This window comes from Tachyglossus aculeatus, chromosome 14, assembly GCF_015852505.1.
Source record: "Tachyglossus aculeatus isolate mTacAcu1 chromosome 14, mTacAcu1.pri, whole genome shotgun sequence".
Lineage (NCBI taxonomy): Eukaryota > Metazoa > Chordata > Mammalia > Monotremata > Tachyglossidae > Tachyglossus > Tachyglossus aculeatus.
This window is the reverse complement of record NC_052079.1, coordinates 48,423,757-48,449,378: the sequence shown is the minus strand read 5'-3', so window position 1 is coordinate 48,449,378 and position 25,622 is coordinate 48,423,757. Positions and strand designations below refer to the sequence as shown.

The 25,622-nt window shown below is 44.8% G+C and overlaps 1 protein-coding gene and 1 non-coding gene across 3 annotated transcripts in view; both read left to right on the top strand.

Annotated features, from left to right (window-relative positions):
• Positions 1 to 25,622, top strand: part of CACNG2 (calcium voltage-gated channel auxiliary subunit gamma 2) — a 104,823-nt gene that overhangs the window by 66,079 nt on the left and 13,122 nt on the right. For both annotated transcript variants that reach the window (XM_038756651.1, XM_038756650.1), the window contains exon 2: positions 21,807 to 21,890. In XM_038756651.1, the coding sequence (XP_038612579.1) occupies positions 21,807 to 21,890 (84 nt within the window). The remainder of the gene's footprint in view (positions 1 to 21,806; positions 21,891 to 25,622) is intronic.
• LOC119937374 lies at positions 1,961 to 2,098 on the top strand. The gene has a single exon (XR_005454048.1). It is a non-coding gene; the product is annotated as a small nucleolar RNA SNORA7 (small nucleolar RNA).

Here is a 25,622-nt window from a genome sequence, read left to right as displayed (position 1 = left end):
AGGACAGTACAACAGAGTTGGCAGGCACCATCCCTAACTCTCAGCTCCCCCCGTCCATCCTGTCGGCCTTTGATGCCTACAGGACTTGGATGTGAGCGGGGAATGAGAAGCAGTGTGGTTCAATGGAAAGAGCCCAGGCTTTGGAGTCGGAAGTCATGGGTTCAAATCCCGACTCCGCCAACTGTCAGCTGTGTGACTTTGGGCAAGTCACTTCACCTCTCTGTGCCTGAGTTACCTCATCTGTAAAATGGGGATTAAGACTGTGAGCCCCACGTGGGACAAACTGAGCACCTTGTAACCTCCCCAGAGCTTAGAACAGTGCTTTGCACATAGTAAGCACTTAACAAATACCATTATTATTATTACCAACTCTGTTCTGTGTACTCTCCCAAGCCCTCTGTACAGTGCTCCTCACACAGTAAGCACTAGATAAATACGATTAATTGAGACGACTTTGCTTCTAAATTTTGGGACACCTCTCTGCATCCTCCTGTCTGCCTCAGCAGGTATTATACACGGAGCAAATCCAAATAAATAGAAAACACTCTAACCTTTCCCTTTTCAGGGAACCTTCCAGCACTAGGATTGTTAGAAGAATTGGGTGCCCCCTTGAACCACAACCAGGACCTCTTCGGCCACCCTACAATACTGGAGATGCCCCTCAAGGAAATGACCTGTGGGCAGGGAATTCTTGCTATTATTATAATTATTATTATATTTGTAAAGTGCTTACTATGTATGTGCTGGAATGTAAGTGCCCAGTAAATAAGATTGAATGAATGAAAGAATATCTATTGTTGTATTGTACTCTCCCAAGCGTTTAGTACGGTGCTCTCCACATAGTAAGTGCTCAGTAAATACGACTGATGGAACCTGACACCATTTGCTTATTTACTTCAGCCTAGGTAAACCTAGGCCTGACATTTGCACATAGTAAGCGCTTAATAAATGCCATCATTATTATTATTATTATGCCCCAGCCTTTGCAAATAATTCACTTCCCGCCTCAATCAATCAATCAATCAGTGGTATATATTGAGCCCTTACTGGTGTGCAGAGCACTGTACTGAGCTCTTGGGAGAGTATAGTACAGAAGAGTTAGAAGATGCGCTCGCTGCCTGCGAGGAGTTTACGGTCAAGAGGGAGAGACGGACTTCAAGATTAACTACGGATGTGTCATTCATTCATTCATTCAATCGTATTTATTGAGTGCTTACTGTGTGCAGAGCACTGTACTAAGTGCTTGAGTAGGTCCTAAAGGGCTGTGGGTGTGAGGGTGGGTTGAATATCAGATGCTTAAAGGGGATGGTTCCAAGTGTGTAGGTGACAAAAGAGAGAGAGTGAGTAGGGGAAGTATACCTGCATGGCCTGGCCATCTTATAAAGTTTGGTTCTGGAATTAAATCTAATCAATGGGATGAAAGTTTACAAAGAACCACATCCCATATTCCAACCATTCATGATCCGACCACATGTTAAAGAAGCACATTTTAAGAAGCAGCATGACATAGCGGATAGAGCATGGGCTTGGGAGTCAAAGGGTCCTGGGTTCTAATCCCGGCTCCGCCACTTGTCTGCTGTGTGACCTTGGGCAAGTCGCTTCACTTCTCTGGGCCTCAGTGACCTCATCTGCAAAGTGGGGACTGAGACTGTGAGCCCCACATGAGATAGGTACTGTGTCCTGCCCAGTTGTGTCCTACCCAATCCTGTATATAGGTATATATGTTTGTACATATTTATTACTCTATTTATTTATTTTACTTGTACATATTTATTCTATTTATTTTATTTGGTTTATATGTTTTGTTTTGTTGTCTGTCTCCCCCTTCTAGACTGTGAGCCCGCTGTTGGGTAGGGGCTGTCTCTATATGTTGCAAACTTGTACTTCCCAAGCGCTTAGTACAGTGCTCTGCACACAGTAAGCGCTCAATAAATACGATTGAGTGAATGAACGAAGGTATCCCCTCTCAGGGTCACACCTGGAGGGTTCCCAGTCCTCTACCAGTCTCGACTACAGGAGGGAGAGTCAGGCAGAGGCCTATCCATTCCATTCCTAGCTTGGGCTGTGGCTACTGAGTGGAAGGCCGTCTGCTACAAATCAAAACTCACCTGTGCTGGGCAGCCCCGGCATGGGAGAAAATCAAATTTACTGCACAGAAGTAAACCACTTCCGTATTTTTACCAAGAAAACTCTGTGGATCCACTGGCAGAGCAATTGCTGATGGAGGTGGGGTGTTCTGGGAGAGATAATGGCATTTATTAAGTGCTTACTATGTGCGAAGCACTGTTCTAAGCACTGGGGGAGATGCAAGGTGATCAGGTCATCCCACGTGGGGCTCACAGTCTTAATCCTCATTTTACAGATGAGGTAATTGAGGCACAGAGAAGTTAAGTGACTTGCCCAAAGTCACCCAGCAGAACTCGTGACCTCTGACTCCAAAGCCCGGGCTCTTTCCACTGAGCCATGCTGCTTCAATCAATAGTATTTACTGAGCACTTACTGTGTGCGGAGCACTGTGCTAAGCACTTGGGAGAGTATGAAGTAATAGAGTTGGTAGGGATGTTCCCAGCCCACAAGGAGCTTACAGTCTAGAGGGAGGGAAGAGAAGGTGAGAGAAGGAGGGGGACCGTAGAATTCTTGTTCACCAAATCTCCTCAACGGAAGGACACGGGAGCACTCAATGATCTTTGAATGTAGCCACTTCAAAATAATAATAATAGGAGAAGCCGCATGGCATAGTGGATAGAGCACGGGTTTGGGATTCAGAAGGTCATGGGTTCTATTCGCGACTCTGCCACTTGCCTGCTGTGTGAGCTTGAGCAAGTCACTTCACTTCTTTGGGCCTCAGTTAGCTCATCTGTAAAGTGCGCATTGAGACTGTGAGCCTCGCATGGAACAGGGACTGTGTCCAGCCTGATTCACTTGTATCCACCTCAGCGCTTGGTACAGTGCCTGGTAATAATAGTAATAATAATGGCATTTTATTAAGCACTTACTATGTGCAAAGCACTGTTCTAAGCGCTGGGGAGGTTACAAGGTGATCAGGTTGTCCCTTGGGGAGCTCACAGTCTTAATCCCCATTTTACAGATGAGGTAACAGGCCCAGAGAAGTGAAGTGACTTGCCCAAAGTCACACAGCTGACAATTGGCAGAGGCGGGATTTGAACCCATGACCTCTAACTCCAAAGCCCGGGCTCTTTCCACTGAGCCACGCTGCTTCTCGGTAAGCAGCGTACTTACTTGGTACAAAGTAAGCGCTTAACAAATCCCACAATTATCACTATTGATAACAATAAATGGTATTTGCTGAATGCTTACCATGTGCAGAGCACTATACTAAGCACTTGGGAGAGCATAATACAACATAATTAGCAGACACGTTCCCTGCCCATAATGAGTAACGTTTATTAAGAACTTACTATATGTTGAGCACTGTTCTGGGAGCTGGGGAAAATCTAAAATAATCAGGTCAGAGAGTCTCTGTCCCACACAGGGCTCACAATCTAAGTACCCACTTCTTTCCACGGTGGGTTGAAAATGTAGACAATCCATCTTGACAGGAAGTTGGGTGAGTCAAAATTATCTGCTGGTTCCAAGTGGGATGAATTCATGGATAAACAGTAAGTTGGAGTTGAAAGAATGCCTAGTGGGAGGTAACAGAGCCTAAGAAGAAAACTGCAGGACAGGGGAACTTTTCCCCAAGCCTGTTGTGTGTCCTTGGGCAAGTCACTTCATCCTTTGGGTTTCTATTTCCTCATCTGTAAAATGAAGACAAAAATTCCTACCTCATCCTATTCAGGAGAATGGTTTTCTGTTGTTTTGTTTTTTTGTGCAATATAGTAAGACACGCTTAATACGTGCCAAGCACTGATCTAAGGGCTGGGGTAGCTACAAGGTAATCGGGTTGGACACAGTCCCTGCCCCACATAGAGCTCACGGTCTCATAAGCCCCATTTTACAGTTCGGGTAACTGAGGCAAGGAGATGTTAAGTGACTTGTCCAAGTTCACGCAGGAGACAAGTAGCGGAGCCAGGATGGTGTGAACTGATTTGAAAAAACAAAAGTAGCACTATGCAAATTCAAAGAAGCAGCTTGACTTAGTGGAAAGAGACCGAGCTTGGGAGGTTGTGGGTTCTAATCCCTGCTCTGCCATTTGTCGGCTGTGTGACTTAGGGCAAGTCACTCCACTTCTCTGTGCCTCAGTTACCTCATCTGCAAAATGGGGATTAAGACTGTGAGCCCCATGTGGGACAACCTGATCACCCCAGTGCTTAGAGCAGTGCTTGGTACATAGTAAGTGCTTAGCAAATACCATCATTATTATTATTATTAAAGTATTATTTTCAACTCAGCCCAAGGAAGAATGGTAACAATTCTTTAGGATTTGACTGGCAAATCCAGGTTACTATTATACTGAATTGATGTAACTCTTTAATTTCCCATGTCACTTTCACATCAAGGGTAAGAGCTCTTAAAATCCCCGTGAGAGTTAGGAAACCGAGGCCCAAAGAGGGTAAGCAATTTTCCCAAAATCACACACTGGAGGTGAGGCTAGAACTTGGGTTTCCTGATCTCTCAGTCTGCATTCTTTCTTCTGGCACAAACTGCAATCTGCAGCCTGATCACTAATGAAATTGTAACTGGAACAGGCGTTCTGAACGGAAAAATTCAGTTGGGAAAAGTACCCCTTCCTGAAGTAGCCAAAAAAAAAACAAAACCAAACCCTGATGAACAGGCATCAGAGGAAACCAGAAATATTACAAAACCTTCTGGGAAGAGAAGGTTCACCTGCTCACTCGGGCTCTTATCTTCTACTCCCAGTCAAATTGGGAAAGACCTTTTTTTTTTTTTCCCATTTCTTTGAAAGGAGTAAAACGTACAAATGAAACCCCTGACATTTTCCATATTTCTGTTCCTTGCTATCATCAAATTTCAAAAAGCGAGGAAAAGAAAAAATTGTGGTAAGGATCAGGTCCCTATCGGGACTCGAAAGTACACGATGAAATACACTTTTCTAGTTAAAGGACAGTGTTCCCTGGGAAGTAGGTCAGAACTGCCGTCTCCTTAAACAGCTGGGGAAAGTCAGGTCAGAAATACGAAGTGACTACGGAACGGGAGTTAGAGGTATCAGAAAGAAGATTAGAACCCAGAGCTACTGTGTCTCTTCCCTCCCCTCCTGTCATAACATGCAGGTGAAAATGAAATTTTAAATGTTCTTTTTTTTATGATATTCGTTAAGCGCTTCCTACGTGAGAAGCAGCGTGGCTCAGTGGAAAGAGCCCGGGCTTTGGAGTCAGGGGTCGTGGGTTCAAATCCCGGCTCTGCCGATTTTCAGCTGTGTGACTTTGGGCAAGTCACTTAACTTCTCTGGGACTCAGTTACCTCATCTGGAAAATGGGGATGAAGACTGTGAGCCCCCCGTGGGACAACTTGATCACCTTGTAACCTCCCCAGCGCTAAGAACAGTGCTTTGCAAATAGTAAGCGCTTAATAAATGCCATCATTATTATTAGTATTATCTGTAAAATGGGGATTAAGACTGTGAGCCCCCCGTGGGACAACCTGATCACCTTGTAACCTCCCCAGCCCTTAGAACAGTGCTTTGCACATAGTAAGTGCTTAATAAATGCCATCATTATTATTATTATTATGTAGATATATTATTATTAATAATGATATTATTAATATTATATATTATATGTAATAATATTATATTATTACGTAGATACAAGTTAATCAGGTTGGATGCAGTCCCTGTCCCACAGTAGGGCTCACAGTCTTAATCTCCATTTTACAGATGATTACGTAGATACAAGTTAATCAGGTTGGACACAGTTCCCGTCCCACAATAGGGCTCACAGTCTTAATCTCCATTTTACAGATGAGGGAACTGAGGTGCGGAGCAGTGAAGTGACTTGCCCAAGGTCACACAGCAGACAAGTAACGGAGCCGGGAGTAGAAGCCTGGTCCTTCTGACACTCAGGCCCGGGCTCTAGCTACATCGTTTCTCGTCCTTTAACCGGAGCCTGGGGAAAAGGAGAAAAACTGAGGAAGTGGGAAGGGGAGAGAAGAGAGGGAAAGAATGGAAAGGGAAAGATAGGGAGGGGAAGGAAGGGGAGGAAAATCAATCAATCAATCAGTGGTATCTAGTGAATGCATACCAAGTGCAGAGCACTCTCCTAAATGCTTAGGGCAGTATGATACAATTGAGTTGAAGGACATAAAGACATAGAGAAGCAGCATTTGCTCAGTGGAAAAAGCACGGCCTTTGGAGTCAGAGGTCATGGGTTCAAGTCCCGGCTCACCAATTGTCAGCTATGTGACTTTGGACAAGTCACTTAACTTCTCTGTGCCTCTGTCAAATGGAAATTAAGATTGTGAGCCTCCCGTGGGACAACCTGATCACCTTGTAACCTCCCCAGCACTTAGGACAGTGCTTTGCACATAGTAAGTGCTTAATAAATGCCATTATTGTTATTTTTATTATAATTCCTCCACTTAAGGAATGTACGATTGAACTGGGGGGATGGATACTAAATTAAATAGCAGGTAGAGGGAAACCAAGGGTTTGAAGATGGGATCGTAGATGCTGTGCTGGGGAGGAGAAAGGACTGTTTCTAAATTTCGTGGTGTCCTGAGTGAAGACTGAAGTGCACAAGTGTTGTAGTAAAGGGATACATAGGATGGGGAGATGCGGCACCCTAGCTTTATTCTGTTGCCTGATTCCATTTATTTTTTTAATGGCATTTGTTTAGCACTTATTTTGTGGCGGTCACTGAACTAAGCTATGGGATAGATACAAGCTAATCAGGTGGGGGGGGCGATTCATATCCCACATGAGGCTCACCGTCTTAATCCCCGTTTTCCAGATGAGATAACTGAGACCAAGTGAAGTGACTTGCCCAAGCAGACACCGGGAGGAGTCAGGATTAGACATCTTACTTGTACATTTCTATCCTATTTATTTTATTTTGTTGGTATGTTTGGTTCTGTTCTCTGTCTCCCCCTTTTAGACTGTGAGCCCACTGTTGGGTAGGGACTGTCTCTATGTGTTGCCAATTTGTACTTCCCAAGCGCTTAGTACGGTGCTCTGCACATAGTAAGCGCTCAATAAATACGATTGATTGATTGATTGATTGATTAGAACCCAGGCCCTTCTGACCCCCAGGCCTGTGTTCTATCCACTAAGAAATGCCGCCTCTCCTTATTTCCCCAAGTGCTGGGGCCCCGAGGCTAGTGGGCTAAGGCTGATCAAGCGGCTTGACGTATTGAGTTTTGTGCTGGACTTCAGGTTTTAATTTCCACTCTTCCGAGTAACGGGCCCATTTTTCCTCCCGAACGACCTTTTCCAGGTCATAGGCAGTAAGGGGCCGAGGAAGGTTTGCGCGTATTTGTACGTCGGAAGTCTTTCCTGGAAGCAGAATTCGCACGTGTTGAGAGAGGGTGTAGAGAGCGCTCGGTTTGGGATTAAGGCTGCCTTTTGAGCCTGCGATGTGACAGCCGGAACAGCTGCCTCGCAGGGGAACGCCTGCAGGTAGAGCGTTGGCTGCATTCCTCCTGGTTGGGCCTGGGTTCCATTCCAGACGGAGACTCCGCCATATGGTGGGGGGAACGTCTTCAGGAAGGTTGGCCTCGCCGGAACGGAAGGAAGCAATATCACACTGTGGTGGCCAGAAAGGGCTCAGAACTATTGAGATTTTTTTTTCCTTGGGAATCTGGAGAAAGAGCCAAAAAGATTCCCCTTTTGTGGGGAAGAAGTGAGGCCATTCAATCAATCAATCAATCAATGCTATTTATTCATTCATTCATTCATTCATTCAATCATATTTATTGAGCACTTACTGTGTGCAGAGCACTGCACTAAGCACTTGGGAAGTACAAGTCGACAACATATAGAGACGGTCCCTACCCAACAGTGGGCTCACAGTCTAGAAGGGGGAATTTATTTATTGAGCGCTTATTTATTGAGCGCTTACTACGTGCAGAGCATTATACTAAGCGCTTGGGAGAGTATAATACAACAGAATTAGCAGACACGTTCCCTGCCCCGAACAAGCTTGCAGTATAGAGGGGAAGACCGATACTAATATGAATGCATCATTTACAACGTAAAATTTAAAAATACATACATAAACTGTAAAATACTACATACACTGTACTAAATGCTTGAATAATAATAATAATAATAATGGCATTTGTTAAGTGCTTACTATTTGCAAAGCACTGTTCTAAGCGCTGGGGAGGTTACAAGGTGATCAGGTTGTCACACCGGGGGCTCACAGTTTTAATCCCCATTTTACAGGTGAGGGAACTGAGGCACAGAGAAGTTTTGTGACTTACCCAAAGTCACACAGCTGACCGTTGGCAGAGCCGGGATTTGAACCCATGACCTCTGACTCCAAAGCCCGGGCTCTTTCCACTGAGCCACGCTGCTTCTCCTTGAAGATACATACACAAGTGCTGTGGGGTTGGAGATGGGGCAAATATCAAACTCATTCATGCAATCGTATTTATTGAGCGCTTCCTGTACTAAGCACTTGGGAGAGTACAACACAGCAATTAGACACATTCCAAATGACCAAAGGTCACAGAACCAAATGCACAGATGACCCCGAAGGGAGAGGGAGCTGGGGAAAGGACGGCTAAATCAGGGAAGGCCTCTTGGAGGAGATGTGACCTTAGTAATGCTTTGAAGGAAGAGAGAGTGATGGTCTGGTGCATATGGATAAGGAGGGAGTTCCAGACTAGGGGAAGAACATGGGAAGGAAGGAAGCAGGAAGATAGACCATAAATTCTCTGTAGACAGAGAACATTTCTACCAACTCTGTTATATTGTACTCTCCCAAGTGCTTAGTACATTCATTCAATCGTATTTATTGAGCGCTTACTGTGTGCAGAGCACTGTACTAAGCACTTGGGAAGTACAAGTTGGCAACATATAGAGATGGTACAGTGCTCTGCATTCAGGAAGCACTCAATAAACACCATTGATTAATTGATTAAGTAGGAGGGAAGGCAAGTATTTAAGGAAACTAAGACACAGGGAATTGATTTCCCCAAGGTAACAGAGCAAGCGGTTACTGGGATTTGAACTCAGGTCCTCTGACTGTGAGGCTCTTGCTCTTTCTGATGCCAAAATAGAGGCAGCAAAAGCTAGTGGAAAGAACCACCAGTGGGAGAAAACAGTGAGGAGACTTGGGATCCATCAATCAATGGTATTTATTGCGCTCTTACTGTGTGCAGAGCACTGTACTAAGCACTTGGGAGTTGGTAGACATGTTCCCTATCCACGAGTTTACAATCTAGAGAATCTAGATCTAATCCCAGTTCTGCCAGTGGCCTGCTTTGTGTCCTTAAGTCACTTGGGACTGTCTCTAAATGTTGCCGACTTGTACTTCCCAAGCGCTTAGTACAGTGCTCTGCACACAGTAAGCGCTCAATAAATACGATTGATTGATTGATTGATTGATTAACCTCCTTGGGTATCAGTTTGCTCTCCATAGAACAGGAGAAAAGATACCTACCCCCATCCCTCTGTGTTTTTTAATAGTATTTGTAAGCACTTATTACATACCCCTTCCTTCCTCTCCCCCTCGTCCCCCTCTCTATCCCCCCATCTTACCTCCTTCCCTTCCCCACAGCACCTGTATATATGTATATATGCTTGTACATATTTATTACTCTATTTATTTATTTATTTATTTTACTTGTACATATCTATTCTATTTATTTTATTTTGTTAGTATGTTTGGTTTTGTTCTCTGTCTCCCCCTTTTAGACTGTGAGCTCACTGTTGGGTACGAACTGTCTCTATATGTTGCCAACTTGTACTTCCCAAGCGCTTAGTACAGTGCTCTGCACACAGTAAGCGCTCAATAAATACGATTGATGATGATGATGATGATGCCAGGCACTGTTCTAAGCACTGAGGTAGATTCAAGGCTCGACACGGTCCCTGTCCCACATGGGGATCGAGGTATTAGTTCCCATTTTAGAGATGAGGTAACTGAGGCACATAGAAGTCAAGTGACTTGCCCAAGGTCACCCAGCAGACAAGTGGCAGAGTCTGGATTAGAACCCAGTTCCCTCTGACTCCCGGTCCAATAGAAATGCTGCTTCTCTGCATCCCTTGCAGCCTGTGAGCCCGATTTGGAATAGGAATTGTGACTGATCCGATTATCTTATGTTTAAACCCAGCTCTTAGCATAGGGATCACTGCATGAGAAGCACCTAATAAAGCCATTTTTATCGTGTAGGAAAATGGGCATTTGTGGGACTGATATTTGCCCGGATATATTACATTCTTTGGCTGGATCTCAAATTTCTGGAGCAAAAAAGCCAGAGTCTCTATGGGTACACCTGGGTTTGGCACGGATTCTCTGTGTGTTCATGCAAATGAACCACTCTGGCCCTAAAATGTTCCCATATTTACTTGCATAATTGCCCCAATTTTTGCATATTTTTGACAGCATGAAACAGGGGAGAGGGTTATTACACGGGAATTAAGGCTAGCTATAAAGTGGGCAGGGGAAAGAAAAGAGAAGGAAAAAAAGGAGGAGGGAAGAAGGAAGAGAAAGGAAAGAGAGCAACTGAGATTGCATCTCATTTTTTAAAGGTATTTCTTAAGTGCTTACTATGTGCCAGGCACTGTTCTAAGTGCTGGGATAGATACAAGCCAGTCAGGTTAGGCACAGTCCCTGTCCCGTATGAGGCTCACAGTCACAATCCCCATTTTTCAGACGATGCAACTGAAGCACAGAGGAAGTGAAATGACTTTCCCAAGGTCACACAGCAGACAAGCGGCTGAGTCGGAACTAGAACTCAGGTCCTTCCGACTCCCGGGCCAGTTAGGTCACGCTGCTTCTGTGTTTCTCTTTTTTTTTGTTGTTGGTATTTGTTAAGCGCTTACTGTGTGCAAAGCACTCATTTCCTTTAGACTCTCCCAAGGGCTGTGTTCAATAATCGATTAATTATGGTAGCCCCCGCCCTTCTCCTCTTCTTACGGCAGAGTTCCCAAATCTCCTGAGAAACCTTCCCTGAGGATTCCTGCATCCGAGACGCTAGCCCTCTTTCCCCTTCTGCGTCATCTGTGACATTTGGACATTTGACATTCACTCCACCCCCAAGGCCGCAGCACTTGTGTACATATCTTCAAACGTTTAGTACAGTGCTCTGCATATAGCGAGTGTTCGATAAATATCAATAAATGCTACTGATTGACAGATAGAATCTATATTATCAATTATTTATTCATGTCAATGTCTGACTCCCCCTCTAGACTGTAAGCTCGAAGCAGGGTGGCTCAATGGAAAGAGCCCGGGCTTTGGAGTCAGAGGTCATGGGTTCAAATCCCGGCTCCACCGATTATCAGCTGTGTGACTTTGGGCAAGTCACTTTACTTCTCTCTGTCTCAGTGACCTCATCTGTAAAATGGGGATGAAGACTGTGAGCCCACTGTGGGACACCCTGATCCCCTTGCAACCTCCCCAGCGCTTAGACAAGTGCTTTGCACATAGTAAGCGCTTAATAAATGCCATCATTATTATTATTATTATATCTACCAACTCTATTGTATTGAACTCTCCCAAGTGCTTAATAATAATAATAATGGTATTTGTTAAGCACTTACTATGTGTAAAGCACTGTTCTAAGCACTGGGGGATACAGCTTAATACAGTGCTCTGTACATGGTAAGTGCTCAATAAGTACCGTTGCTTGACTGATTAACTGACTGGCTGCACTGACCCTACTTCTCTTCCTGAGGGGGAGGGAGATATCACTGTCACTAATTATCAAAATAATCAAAAATCGGTGTGTTAGGAGATATGTTGCCAACTTGAACTTCCCAGGCGCTTAGTACAGTGCTCTGCACACAGTAAGCGCTCCATAAATACGATTGAATGAATGAATTAATTAATTAATCAGTGTAGATGATTATGCAAATGGTATATTGTATAATAATAATGATGATGGCATTTATTAAGCACTTACTGTGTGCAAAGCACTGTTCTACGTGGAACAGAGTGCTTGCATCTCCCTTTCTAGACACTTAATTAATTGGAGACACTATTTTGTATGTGCTATAATGGAAGCTTAACGTGAATGTGGGTAAACGTAGCACTGTTTTATTATTTGCAAAGCTCTGTTCTACAAAGAACAGAGTGCTTACATCTCCGTTTCTAGACAATTAATTGGAGACATTATTTTGTATGTGCTATAATGGAAGCTTAACGCGAAGGTGGGCACACATAGCACTGTTTTATTAAACAGGAAACGTGGTATTAACGGCAAAAATTAGAACAAGGAAAATGGATTACAACTCCAGACTAAACACTATAATATAGATCAATCATTCAGTGGTATTTAGTGAGCGCTTACTGTGCGCGGAGCACTGTTCTAAAAACTTGGGAGAGTAAAATAGAGCTACGTATACCACTTCTTTGCTCGGGTGTTAACCAGTTTTGCCTCTCTAACAGTCAATCGGATTTATTGAGCGCTTACAGTGTGCAGAGCACTGTACTAAACGCTTGGAAGAGTACACTACAACAGTTGGTAGAACGTTCCCTGCCCGTAACGGAGAAGTAGCATTGTCTGGTCGCTAGAACATGATCCTGGGAGTCAGAAGGACCCGGGTTCTAATTCTGACTTCACCGCTTGTCTGCAGTGTGACCTTGGACAAGTCACTTCACTTCTTGTATCGTACAGTAAGCGCTCAATAAATACGATTGAGTGAATGAATGAATTAAGACTGTGCACCCCACGTGGGACACGGATTGGGTCCAATCTGATAAACCCCAGCGTTTAGAACAGTGTCTGGAACATAGTAAGCACTGAGCAGATACAATTTTTTTTAAAAAAATGGGTTTGCGGTCTAGAGGTTACTCTGTTGTTTCTGCTGATGAGTTACAAGGATCATAGAAATCATGGAAACCACAGATGATTTGGTTTGATACTAGATAATAATAATAATAATAATAGTGGCATTTATTAAGCACTTACTATGTGCAAAGCACTGTTCTAAGCGCTGGGGAAGTTACAAGGTGATCAGGTTGTCCCATGGGGGGCTCACAATCTTTATAATAATAATAATAATAATAATAATAATAATAATAATAATAATAATAATAGTGGCATTTATTAAGCGCTTACATTGTGCAAAGCACTGTTCTAAGCTCTGGGGAAGTTACAAGGTGATCAGGTTGTCCCACGGGGGGCTCACAATCTTTATAATAATAATAATAATAATAATAATAATAGTGGCATTTATTAAGCACTTACTATGTGCAAAGCACTGTTCTAAGGGCTGGGGAAGTTACAAGGTGATCAGGTTGTCCCACGGGGGGCTCACAATCTTTATAATAATAATAATAATAATAATAATAATAACCACAGATGTCCACTGTGGGGGGGTGCTTACTATATTCCAAGGCACTCTGCCTCCCAATCTCCTTCTTAGTCAACAGTTTCAACCACCTCTCTCTCGCAAACCTTTCATCCGAGCTTCAAGCCCGCAGCAAAATTGACTAATTTGCATTTCAGCTCCTTTTATTTCCCTGACTAATTGTCTAGTGGAACGGTGAAATTGCCAAAAGGCACTCAGCCAGAGGGAGAAGGAATGGCAGAGAGCCTGGATAATCCACAAAATAAATAACCAGCCTCTAAATAATTGAGCGTCGACTGTATTTGCCAAAGGGCTCTTTACCATATATCAACAATATCAGCACCCAAAAGGTGTGTCAGAACCTCCAGGGGGATACTCCAATAAGAGGGATTCAGGGGGGACCCTACTAGAATCCCCATCCAGGACGGCCTTCCTCTCCAGCGCTTGTTTCGATGCGGTATTTGTTAAGCGCTCACTATGTGCCAGGCACTGTACTAAGTGCAGGGGTAGATACAAGCTAATCAGGTGGACGCGGTCCATGTCCTACGTGGGGCTCGCAGTCGTAATCTCTGTTTTACAGATGAGGGAACTGAGGCCCAGAGAAGTGAGGTGACTTAGAACCCAGGTCCTCAGTCTCCCAGGCCTGAGCTCTATCCACCAGGCTACACTGTTTCATTCATTCATTCAGTCGTATTTATTGAGCGCTTACTGTGTGCAGAGCACTGTACTAAGCGCTTGGGAAGTACAAGTCGGCAACGGATAGAGACGGACCCTACCCAACAACGGGCTCACAGTCTAGAAGGTGGAGACAGACAACAAAACCAAACCTGTGGGCAGGTGTCAAGTCATCAGAATAAATAGAAGTAAAGCTAGCTGCACATCATTAACAAAATAAATAGAATAGTAAATATTTCCTACTTTGGGTAGTCCAACCCTGACCGTAGGAGATTTGTCATCAGGTGCTATCTTGTGCTGTGGTACAGGGGTTATTGTGTGTTCTTATGGCATCACTTCTGTAAATAGCCCACATAACGTCCAGAGCCCGGGCTTGGGAGTTAGAGGTCATGGGTTTGAATCCCGTCTCTGCCACTTACCAGCTGTGTGACCTTGGGCAAGTCACTTAACTTCTCTGTGCCTCAGTTCCCTCATCTGTAAAATGGGGATGAAGACTGTTAGCCCCAAGTGGGACAACCTGATCACCTTGTGTCCACCTCAGTGCTTAGAAGAGTGCCTCGCACATAGTAAGCACTTAACAAATATCATTATTATTAGTATTATTATTATTATGGCAGTTAGTTTAGGGGGTGACTAAAGCCCCTCCCTGACTTGAGATCTCTCTCCTGCATCTGTGAACTGAATTAAATAGCACCTAGCAAAAGCATGGCCTAGTGGATAGAGCATGGTCCTGGGAATCAGAAGGACCTGGGTTCTGATCCCGGCTCTGCCACTTGTCTGCTGTGTGACCTTGGGCAAGTTACTTCACTTCTCTGGGCCTCGGTTACCCCATCTTTAAAATGGGGATTAAAACCGCGAGTGCCATGTGGGGAAGGGACTGTGTCCAACCCGATTAGTCTGTCTCTATGCCAGCACTTAGAACAGTGCCTTGACACACAGTAAGCGCTTGCCAAATGCCATCATTATCGTTATTCACATCCCTGTGATAACGCATTATGTCATCTGGGAGGGGATGTTGAGGGAGGCTCTGTTGGGAGGCTATTTCCATTCCCAGTAAAATCTGGAAAGATCGGAATTGCCAATTGCCAGTTGTCAGGTCTGGCGTCAACCTTGACCAAACCGGCAAGCGACCCGGACTCCAAGCTTTGGGTCGGAGAATGGCTGGGCACTAGAGTTAGGACCCCTACCACGACAGTAAGTCGGTTCACTTCTCTGTGCCTCAGTTATCTCTTTTGTAAAACGGGGTTAATAATTTGAGCCCTGTGTGGGAGAGGAACTGTAACCCACCCGATTGTCTCCTACCTACGCGAGCGCTTAGTACAGAGGAGCAGCGTGGCTCAGTGGAAAGAGCACGGGCTTTGGAGTCAGAGGTCGTGGGTTCAAATCCCGGCCCCACCACTTGTCAGCTGCGTGACTTTGGGCAAGTCACTTCACTTCTCTGGGCCTCAGTTACCTCATCTGTAAAATGGGGATGAAGACTGTGAGCCCCCCGTGGGACAACCTCATCACCTTGTTAACTTCCCCAGCGCTTAGAACAGTGCTTTGCACATAGTAAGCGCTTAATAAATGCTACCATTATTATTACAGTGTCTGCCAAATGACAAGCGCTTAACAAATACCACAATCTATTGCATCAGTCTGTACAGAGCCCTGCCTTAAGAACTTTGAGAGGGAAGCGTCCAGGTAAGCCTACCTAAAAGGAGCATCATCATCATCATCAATCGTATTTATTGAGCGCTTACTGTGTGCAGAGCACTGGACTAAGCGCTTGGGAAGTACAAGTTGGCAACATAGAGAGACGGTCCCTACCCAACAGTGGGCTCACGGTCTAAAAGGGGGAGACAGAGAACAAAACCAAACATACTAACAAAATAAAATAAATAGAATAGATATGTACAAGTAAAATAAATAAATAAATAAATAGAGTAACAAATATGTACAAACATATATACATATATACAGGTACAGGAGCAGATACTTTGAGCACCCCAGCCTAGCAATTTCTTTAGAAAGACTCAGGCTTCAGCCAAAACAGGGAAGGGACGGATCTCCAAAGACAATGGAAGATGGACAAGAGAAATACTACCTGTTTACCCAGGCAAAAAAACAGAAACAACAGAACAGAAATCCCCTCCTTTCTCTCTCCCTCCCCATCCCCCCTGCCTTACTTCCTTCCCCTCCCCACAGCACCTGTATATATGTATATATGTTTGTACACATTTATTACTCTATTTATTTACTTTATTTGTACATATTTATTCCATTTATTTTATTTTGTTAATTTGTTCTGTTGTCTGTCTCCCCCTTCTAGCCTGTGAGCCCGCTGTTGGGTAGGGACCATCTCTAGATGTTGCCAACTTGGACTTCCCAAGCGCTTAGTACAGTGCTCCGCACACAGTAAGCGCTCAACAAATACGATTGAATGAATGATAGTTATTTGATCATAATAATAATGATGATGGCATTTGTTAAGTGCTTACGATGTGTAAAGCACTGTTCTAAGCGCTGGGGAGATTACAAGGTGATCAGGTTGTCCCACGGGGGGCTCACAGTCTTCATCCCCATTTTCCAGATGAGGGAACTGAGGCCCAGAGAAGTGAAGCACCTTGCCCAAAGTCACTCAGCTGACAATTGGCGGAGCTGGGATTTGAACCCGTGACCTCTGACTCCCAAGCCTGGGCTCTTTCCATTGAGCCACGCTGCTTCACTATGGGGGGAGTCAGAGTGGGTAGGTATCCTCCAGGCTTCTGCCCGCAAAGAAAGGGAAGAACTGAGGAGCAGAGTGGCCACGGGACTGGAAGTCAGAAGGACCTGGGTTCCAATCCCGGCTCCGCTGCTTGTCTGCGGTGTGACCTTGGGAATGTTACCGGACTTCTCTGGGCCTTAGTTCCTTCATCCTTAAAATGGGGATTAGGACTGTAAGCTCCATGTGGGACAGGGACTGTGTCCAACCTGATAAGCTAGTATCTACCCCAGCACTTAGTAGAGTGCTTGGCACGTAGTTAGCGCTTAACAGATATTTATTACTCTATTTATTTATTTATTTATTTTACTTGTACATATCTATTCTATTTATTTTATTTTGTTAGTATGTTTGATTTTGTTCTCTGTCTCCCCCTTTTAGACTGTGAGCCCACTGTTGGGTAGGGACTGTCTCTATATTTTGCCAACTTGTACTTCCCAAGGGCTTAGTACAGTGCTCTGCACACAGTTAGCGCTCAATAAATACGATTAATTGATTGATTGAGACGGTGAGCCCCATTTGGGACATGGACTGTGTCCAACTTGATTAGCTTGTATCTACCCCAGCAAAACTCCATGGATCCACTACCAGCCCGGGCTTTGGAGTCAGAGGTCATGGGTTTGAATCCCAGCTCCGCCAATTGTCAGCTGTGTGACTTTGGGCAAGTCACTTCACTTCTCTGGGCCTCAGTTCCCTCATCTGTACAATGGGGATGAAGACTGTGAGCCCCCTGTGGGACAACCTGATCACCTTGTAACCTCCCCAGCGCTTAGAACAGTGCTTTGCACATAGTAAGCGCTTAATAAATGCCATTATTATTACTACCAGAACGATTGCATATGGAGGTGGAGCGTTCTGAGAGAGATGAGTCCATGGAGTCGCTATGGGTCGGAGATGACTGACAACATAAGACAAGACCCCAGCAGTTAAGACAGTGTCTGGCACATAGTAAGTGCTTAAAAAATACCATTAAAAAAAAAAACCATGAGAGGGAAAGCTTTGGGCTGTGGTGTAAACAGTTCCAAGGAAACCCTTTCCACTTAAAAAAATGACTTGATTACCTTCCACCCTTGTCTCCTGCAGGGTACCATACATCCTCCCTTGGAGCTCATTTAGCTGTTCTTTCAGCTTCTCTCCAACACGTAGAAAACAACGCAGCATCTGCTCGGCCCCTAATGATCGGGTTTATGAGGAGCTTATTGTATCTCAAAGAAATGAGATAGCAGTTGGCGTTGTGAGATATTAATGCGGCTCTTACAGAGCTGATGAAACCTCCTTTTAAACTACTTAATACCTGTGAGCTGAAATTTCCACTCTGCGGTGCTTTGTCCCTGGTGGCCGGAACATCGCTTTGAGGGATAAATGATCTTCAGACGGTGGTTCTTGGCGCTCCTTGCCCACGGTGCCGTGAGATGCGGGTGGTAATCGTATTTATATTTATACTATGAATTATTAATATATATGAATTATTGGGAAACAGCGTGGCTCAGTGGAAAGAGCCCGGGCTTTGGAGTCAGAGGTCAGGGGTTCAAATCCCGGCTCCGTCAATTGTCAGCTGTATGGGCAAGTCACTTCACTTCTCTGTGCCTCAGTTACCTCATCTGTAAAATGGGGATTAAGACTGTGAGCCCCTTGTGGGACAACCTGATCACCTTGTAACATCCCCAGCGCTTAGAACAGTGCTTTGCACATAGTAAGCACTTAGTAAATGCCATCATTATTATTTATTTATATCAGTGTCTACCCCTCCCCTCTATCGTCATCATCATCATCGCTGGTATCTATTAAGTGCTTACTGTACTCACAGAACTGTACTAAGCACTTGGAAGAGTACGATACAGCAGAGTTGGTAGACATGTTCCCTGCCCACAGCGAGCTTTCGGTCGAGAAGGGGAGTGAGAGAGACATTAATATAAATGTATCTACCAACCCGGGTCCTCTGATTCCCGGGCCCATGCTCTTTCCACTGGGCAACACTGCTTCCGCATTTCACCTCAACCTTGCCTTGAAGGTTCTCTGAAGTAATAATAATAATAATAATGGCATTTATTAAGCACTTACTATGTGCAAAGCATTGTTCTGAGCGCTGGAGAGGTTACAAGGTGATCAGGTTGTCCCACAGGGGGGCTCACAGTCTTAATCCCCAAGATACTACTCCTACTACTACTAATAATAATAATAATGGTACTTGTTAAGCACTTACTATGTGCCAAGCACTGTTCTAAACACTGGAGTAGATACAAAGTAGTCAGGTTGGAAAAAGTCCCTCTCCCACATCGGGCTCATGTAATAATAGTTATGGTACTTGTTAAGCCCTTACTGTGTGCCAAGTATTGTTCAAAGCCCTGGGGTAGATACAAGATAGTCAGGCTGGACGCAGTCCCTGTCCCACATAGAGCTCACACTCTTAATCCCCATTTTACAGATGAGGTTACTGAGGCCCAGAGAAGTGAAGAGACTTGGCCAAGAGCACACGGCAGACATGTGGCGGAGCCGGGATTTGAACCCATGACCTTCTGATTCCTAGGCCCGGGCTCTATCCACTAAGGCACACTACTTCTCAAGTGACTTCAGAGGGCTGGCTGGCAGTCCAGACAAAGAACTCTGATTGGGATATATATACAGACCACGGTTCTCTGTAGTTCGCTCTGGTGGGGACACTTCAAGGCCTTATAATAATAATAATAACACTAATAACAATGGCATTTGTTAAGTGCTTACTATGTGCAAAGCACTGTTCTAAGCACTGGGGAGATACAAGGTGATCGGGTTGTCCCACGTGGGGCTCACAGTCTTAATGAGGTAACTGAGGCTCAGAGAAGTTAAGTGACTTGCCCAGGTCACACAGCAGACATGTGGCTTCCTTCCCGTCCCCACAGCACCTGTATATATGTTTGTAAATATTTATTACTCTATTTATTTATTTATTTATTTTGCTTGTACATATCTATTCTATTTATTCTATTTTGTTAGTATGTTTGGTTTTGTTCTCTGTCTCCCCCTTTTAGACTGTGAGCCCACTGTTGGGTAGGGACTGTCTCTATAGGTTGCCAATTTGTACTTCCCAAGCACTTAGTACAGTGCTCTGCAAATAGTAAGCGCTCAATAAATACGATTGATGATGATGATGTGGCGGAGCCGGGATTCGAACCTATGACCTCTGACTCCAAAGCCTGTGCTCTTTCCACTGAGCCACGCTGCTTCTCTTATTGAAGGCCCATCTCCTCCAAGAGGTCTTCCCTGACTAAGCCCTCATTTCTTCTCCCACTCCCTTCTGCATTACCCTGATTTGTTCCCTTTATTCACCACCCCCTTCTAAGCCCCTCAACATTTATGTACATATGTGTAACTTCTTTATTTATATTAATATCTGTCTCTCCCACCAAACTGTAAGCTCACTGTGGGCAGGGAATGTGTCTGTTTATTGTTATAATAATAATAATAATAATAATAATAATAATAATAATTTTGGTATTTGTTAAGCGCTTACTATATGCAAAGCACTGTTCTAAGTGCTGGGGAGGATACAACGTGATCAGGTTGTCCCATGTGGGGCTCACGATCTTAATCTCCATTTTACAGATGAGGTAACTGAGGCCCAGAGAAGTGAAGTGACTTGCCCAAAGCCACACAGCTGACAAGTGGCAGAGCTGGGATTTGAACCCCTGACCTCTGGCTCCCAAGCCCGGGCTCTTTCCATTGAGCCACGCTGCTTCTCTGTATTGTATATTGTACTCGCAAAAGGACTTATCATAGTGCTCTGCACACAGTAAGTGCTCAGTAAATACTGTGAATTTCACTCCTCCCCTTCAAAGTCTTATTGAAGGCACATCTCTTCCAAGAGAAGCAGCGTGGCTCAGTGGAAAGAGCACGGGCTTTGGAGTCAGAGGTCATGGGTTCAAATCCCCGCTCCACCAACTGTCAGCTGTGTGACTTTGGGCAAGTCACTTTACTTCTCTGTGCCTCAGCTATCTCATCTGGAAAATGGGGATGAAGACTGTGAGCCCCCTGTGGGACAACCTGATCGCCTTGTAACCTCTCCAGCGCCTAGAACAGTGCTTTGCACACAGTAAGTGCTTAATAAATGTCATAAAAAGGAGGCCTTCCCTGACTAAGCCCTCATTTCTTCTCCCACTCCCTCAGCATCACCCTGATCTGCTCCCTTTATTCACCTCCCAACCCTCAATGCTGCAGCACTTATAGCCATATCCGTAATTTATTTATTGATATTGATGTCTGCCTCCCCCTCCAGACCGTAAGTTCGTAGTGGGCAGGAAACGCATCTGTTACACTGTCGTATCGCACTCTCCCAAGCATGTAATGCGATGCTCTGCACAGAGTCAGCACCCAATAAATCATCATCATCATCATCAATCGTATTTATTGAGCGCTTACTGTGTGCAGAGCACTGTACTAAGCGCTTGGGAAGTACAAATTGGCAACATATACAGACAGTCCCTACCCAACAGTGGGCTCACAGTCTAAATACGATCGATGGGTTGGCGGGCCATGTTCAGAAAGCCCGGGCTCTTCGGGCTTTCTGTATATATACCTGTATATATGTTTGTACATATTTATTACTCGATTTATTTATTTATTTATTTTACTTGTACATGTCTATTCTATTTATTTTATTTTGTTAGTATGTTTGGTTTTGTTCTCTGTCTCCCCCGTTTAGACTGTGAGCCCACTGCTGGGTAGGGACCGTCTCTACGTGTTGTCAACTTGTACTTCCCAAGCGCTTAGTACAGTGCTCTGCACACAGTAAGCGCTCAATAAATACGATTGATTGATTGATTCGGCACCTGCCAAGGACGGTCTAGCTCTCTAGCCTGGTTGCCACCTCTCCATCCGTGCCAGACTGCGGGCGAGAGCGCATGTGGGTCGGCCTGGGGGAAGGAGAGGTGCCTCAGAAGGAGGCCAAAATGGCAGTTGGAGACAGGTGGGAGCCGTAGCCTCCGGTGCTTCCGGCGTTCTCATTTGTTCTTTCCTCTCTTGTTTTTGCAGGGAATTTTAAAGGTCTCTGTAAGCAAATCGATCACTTCCCCGAAGATACAGATTACGAAGCCGACACAGCAGAATATTTCCTCCGTAAGTCCTTGCCTTTTCTCTTCGGCAGCCCATCGAAGGGGATGCTGACCTGGGGTGAGAACCGAGGGTCCCCACATCCTTTCCCCGACAACTGGCACTGGGAAATCTGCCTCAGGCCAAACCTCTTGAAGGCCCATTGGCACTTCGGTCGTCTTTCTGGGTTGGGCCAAACCCCAGTCTCTCCCTCCTCCCTGAATAATAATAATGGTATTTATTAAGCGCTTACTATGTGCAAAGCACTGTCCTAAGTGCTGGGGAGGTTACAAGGTGATCAGGTTGTCCCACAAGGGGCTCACAGTTTTTAATCCCCATTTCACAGATGAAGTAACTGAGACACAGAGAAGTGAAGTGACTTGCCCAAAGTCACACAGCTGACAGTTGGCGGAGCCGGGATTTGAACCCATGACCTCTGACTCCAAAGCCCAGGCTCTTTCCACTGAGCCATGCTGCTTCTCAATGACAGATGACAGATCTCCCACACTGTCCTGACTTTGAACTTCTACATGAGAGAGAGAGAAGATGAAATTTTTAAAATTCAATAAAATGTTAAATGGTGATGAAAATTTCCATTTATAACCTGAAACTCACTAGAGGAGAGAACTGTCATTGAGAGGAAGAGGCCCAAAGAAGTCTCTTGAGGGTTTGAAAAAGCTCCCACGGCAGTGTGTGTGCTGAGAAATTATTCTCCCAGTGAGGGAATCTAAGATATTGAGGATGACTATATTTATTAACCTTCACTAGATGCCAAGCCCTGGGGGAGATACAAGATAATCACTTGGACACAGAGCTCACAGTCTGTGAGCGGGAGGGAGAACAGGTATCTAATCCCCATTTTGCAGGTATCTAATCCCCATTTTGCAGGTAAAGAAACTGAGACATAGAGAGGTTAAGTGACTTGTCTAAGGACTCACAACAGGAATAGGGCAGATCTGGGATTAGAGACAGTGGGGCGCTGGGCCTATCCAAGTTTAGAGTTGATTGAAGGAAATGGATTGGGTGAAAAGCCCTAATAAAATAACACCTCTTCCAAGAGGCCTTCCTTGATTAAGCCCTCATTTCCCATGCCATTGAAGGCCCAAAAAACAACCAAATGGATTTTGGAGCGAATTAAACCAAAGTTGTCTTTGGAAGGCCAAAAGACCCACCTAAGATTAACATATTTTGGACACAGAATCAGGAGGATTAATTCTCCGGAGAAAACACTAATGCTAGGAAAAGTCCAGGGAAAATGAGGCAGATCAGCAGCTAGATGGATAGAGACCTAAGAACGATAACGGAAGAAGCATTAGCAAGATTATGGATTATGACAGAGGACAGGACGTTCTGGAGAAAGTATATCCATGGAGTCGCTATGAATCGGAAATGACTCGACAGCACTTGATAATAATAATCCCATATTCACCCTCCTTCCTATATCACCTGTGTATTTAGGTCTGTCTCCCACAATACTACGTTATTCACTCCATCCCCAGCACTTACATACATATCCATCTGAAATTTATTTTCACTTCTCTCTCTTCCTCTAGTCTGTAATTTCCTCATGAGAAAGGACCATGTCCACTTACTGTATTGCAATAAACTCTCCCAAGTGCTTTGCATCATTCAATCGTTTTTATTGAGCACTTACTGTGTTCAGAGCACTATCCTAAGGACTCGGGAGAGTACACTATAATAGTAAATGGACACATTTCCTGCCCACAATGAGCTTACAGTCTAGAAATCTTAGTACAGTGCTCTCCCCACAGTAAGTGCTCAGTAAATACCACTGATTGAGAGAAGGAGTGATTTTGGGCTCCCAGAAAGTTCCTTCTCACAATAAACACCATCCCAGCTGCTGACCTTGGACATCCATCTGGGCAGTAGCAATCAATTAATAATAGTAATAATAATAACATTATTAAGCATTAACTACGTGTCAAGCACTGTGTATAATCACTGGGGTAGATATAAGTTAAGCAGGTCGGACATAGCTCCTGTCCCACTTGGGACTCACAGTTTGAGTAGGTGGGAGAACTGGTATTGAATCCCCATTTTACAGGTGAGGAAACCGAATCCCAGAGAAGTGACTTGACCAAGGTCACCCAGCAGACAGGCAGAAGAGCCGAGAATAGAACCGAAGTCCTCTGACTCTCAGGCCCCTGATCTTTCCACTGGGTCATGCTGCTCCGGATTAATTGATCAATTGGTGCTTTTTTTGAGCACCCCTAGGGTTTGAAGCACTCTAGAAAGCGCTTAGGAGGGTACGACAGAAATAAGACACCCATTCCCGACTCTCAAGAAGGTCACGATCTAAAAGGCAGAGACCACATGGCTTTTGAAGTCATCACGCTCTTCCCCAGTTAATCCTGACAAGTCTTATCCTAAAACCACACTTATTAAACTCACCTGTTATTGTACACCTCCAGAGAATTTCTTCAGGCTCTTTAAATCATTGCTCCCGGATCCATCAGAGCCCCAAAGCAGATCGATCAATCAATCAATCAGTGGCATTTATTGAGCGCTTAATGTGAGGAGCACTGGACTAAGCACTTCTGAATCAGTTTGGGAATTTCCATTGTCCCGATAGGGATGGGGTCAACTCAGTATCTCAAGGGCCCTAAAAATCCCACTGGGAGAGTTTTCCAGCTAGCTGAAATGGAAAAGAGAAGAGACCCTCCAGGAAACGGGCATCATTTCTTCTCTTAAAATGTATGAAGGAATCGTGGTTGATGAACAGGGACGGCCGCATTCACAACCTCCATCCTTCCTCAGAAAGTCGGTCATTCAGGCAGTCAATGGTATTTATTGAGTGCTTACAACACCCGACACCTTCCCTGTCCACAAGGAGCTTGTAGTCTACAGGGGGAGACAGATATTAATATAAATAAATTACAGATATGGACAGGGGGGTGAATAAAGGGAGCAAATCCAAGGGCAAGGGAGATGCAGAAGGGAGTGGGAGAAGAGGAAAGGAGGGTTTAGTCAGGGAAGGCCTCTTGGAGGAGATGAGCCTTCATTAAGGCTCTGAGGCTGGGGAGAGGTGTGTTTTGTCTGCGAATAAGCAGGGCTCTGCAGAATTGTTCACGCCCAACAGGCCTGCATTAAAGGCTAGTTGAGGTAAGATGAGTCGGACGATTCAGCCGAATGGAGCCATAGACGGAGAGGACAATCGATAAGACCTTGGTGATGAGAGAGGTGACAGTGACCCAGAATCAGATCCCCTCAGCGCCGGTCCAGGATCTGCCACTGAACTTTTAGGAAACTGTGCCCCCCGATAATAATGATGGTATTTGTTAAGCACTAACCATGTCAAGCACTGTTCCAAGTGCGGGCACAGATACAAGGTAATCCGGTTGGACACGGTCTGTGTCCCACATGCCGCTCGCAGTCTTCATCCCCATTTTACAGATGAGGGAACTGAGGCCCAAAGAAGTGAAGTGAGTTGCCCAAGGCCACACAGCAAACAAGCGGCAGAGCTGGGGTGCCTCAGTGACCTCATCTGTAAAATGGGGATGAAGACTGTGAGCCCCCCGTGGGACAACCTGATCACCTTGTAACCTCCCCAGTGCTTAGAACAGTGCTTTGCACATAGTAAGCGCTTAACAAATGCCATCATTATTATTTATTATTAAGTCCTTCTGACTCCCAGGCACTTGCTCTACCCACTAAACAACACTGCTTCTCTGAGCCCCACACGGACTCAGTTTCCCTTTCTCTTAAGACGGACGGTCATTCAGCTGGGTAAAAACGGTT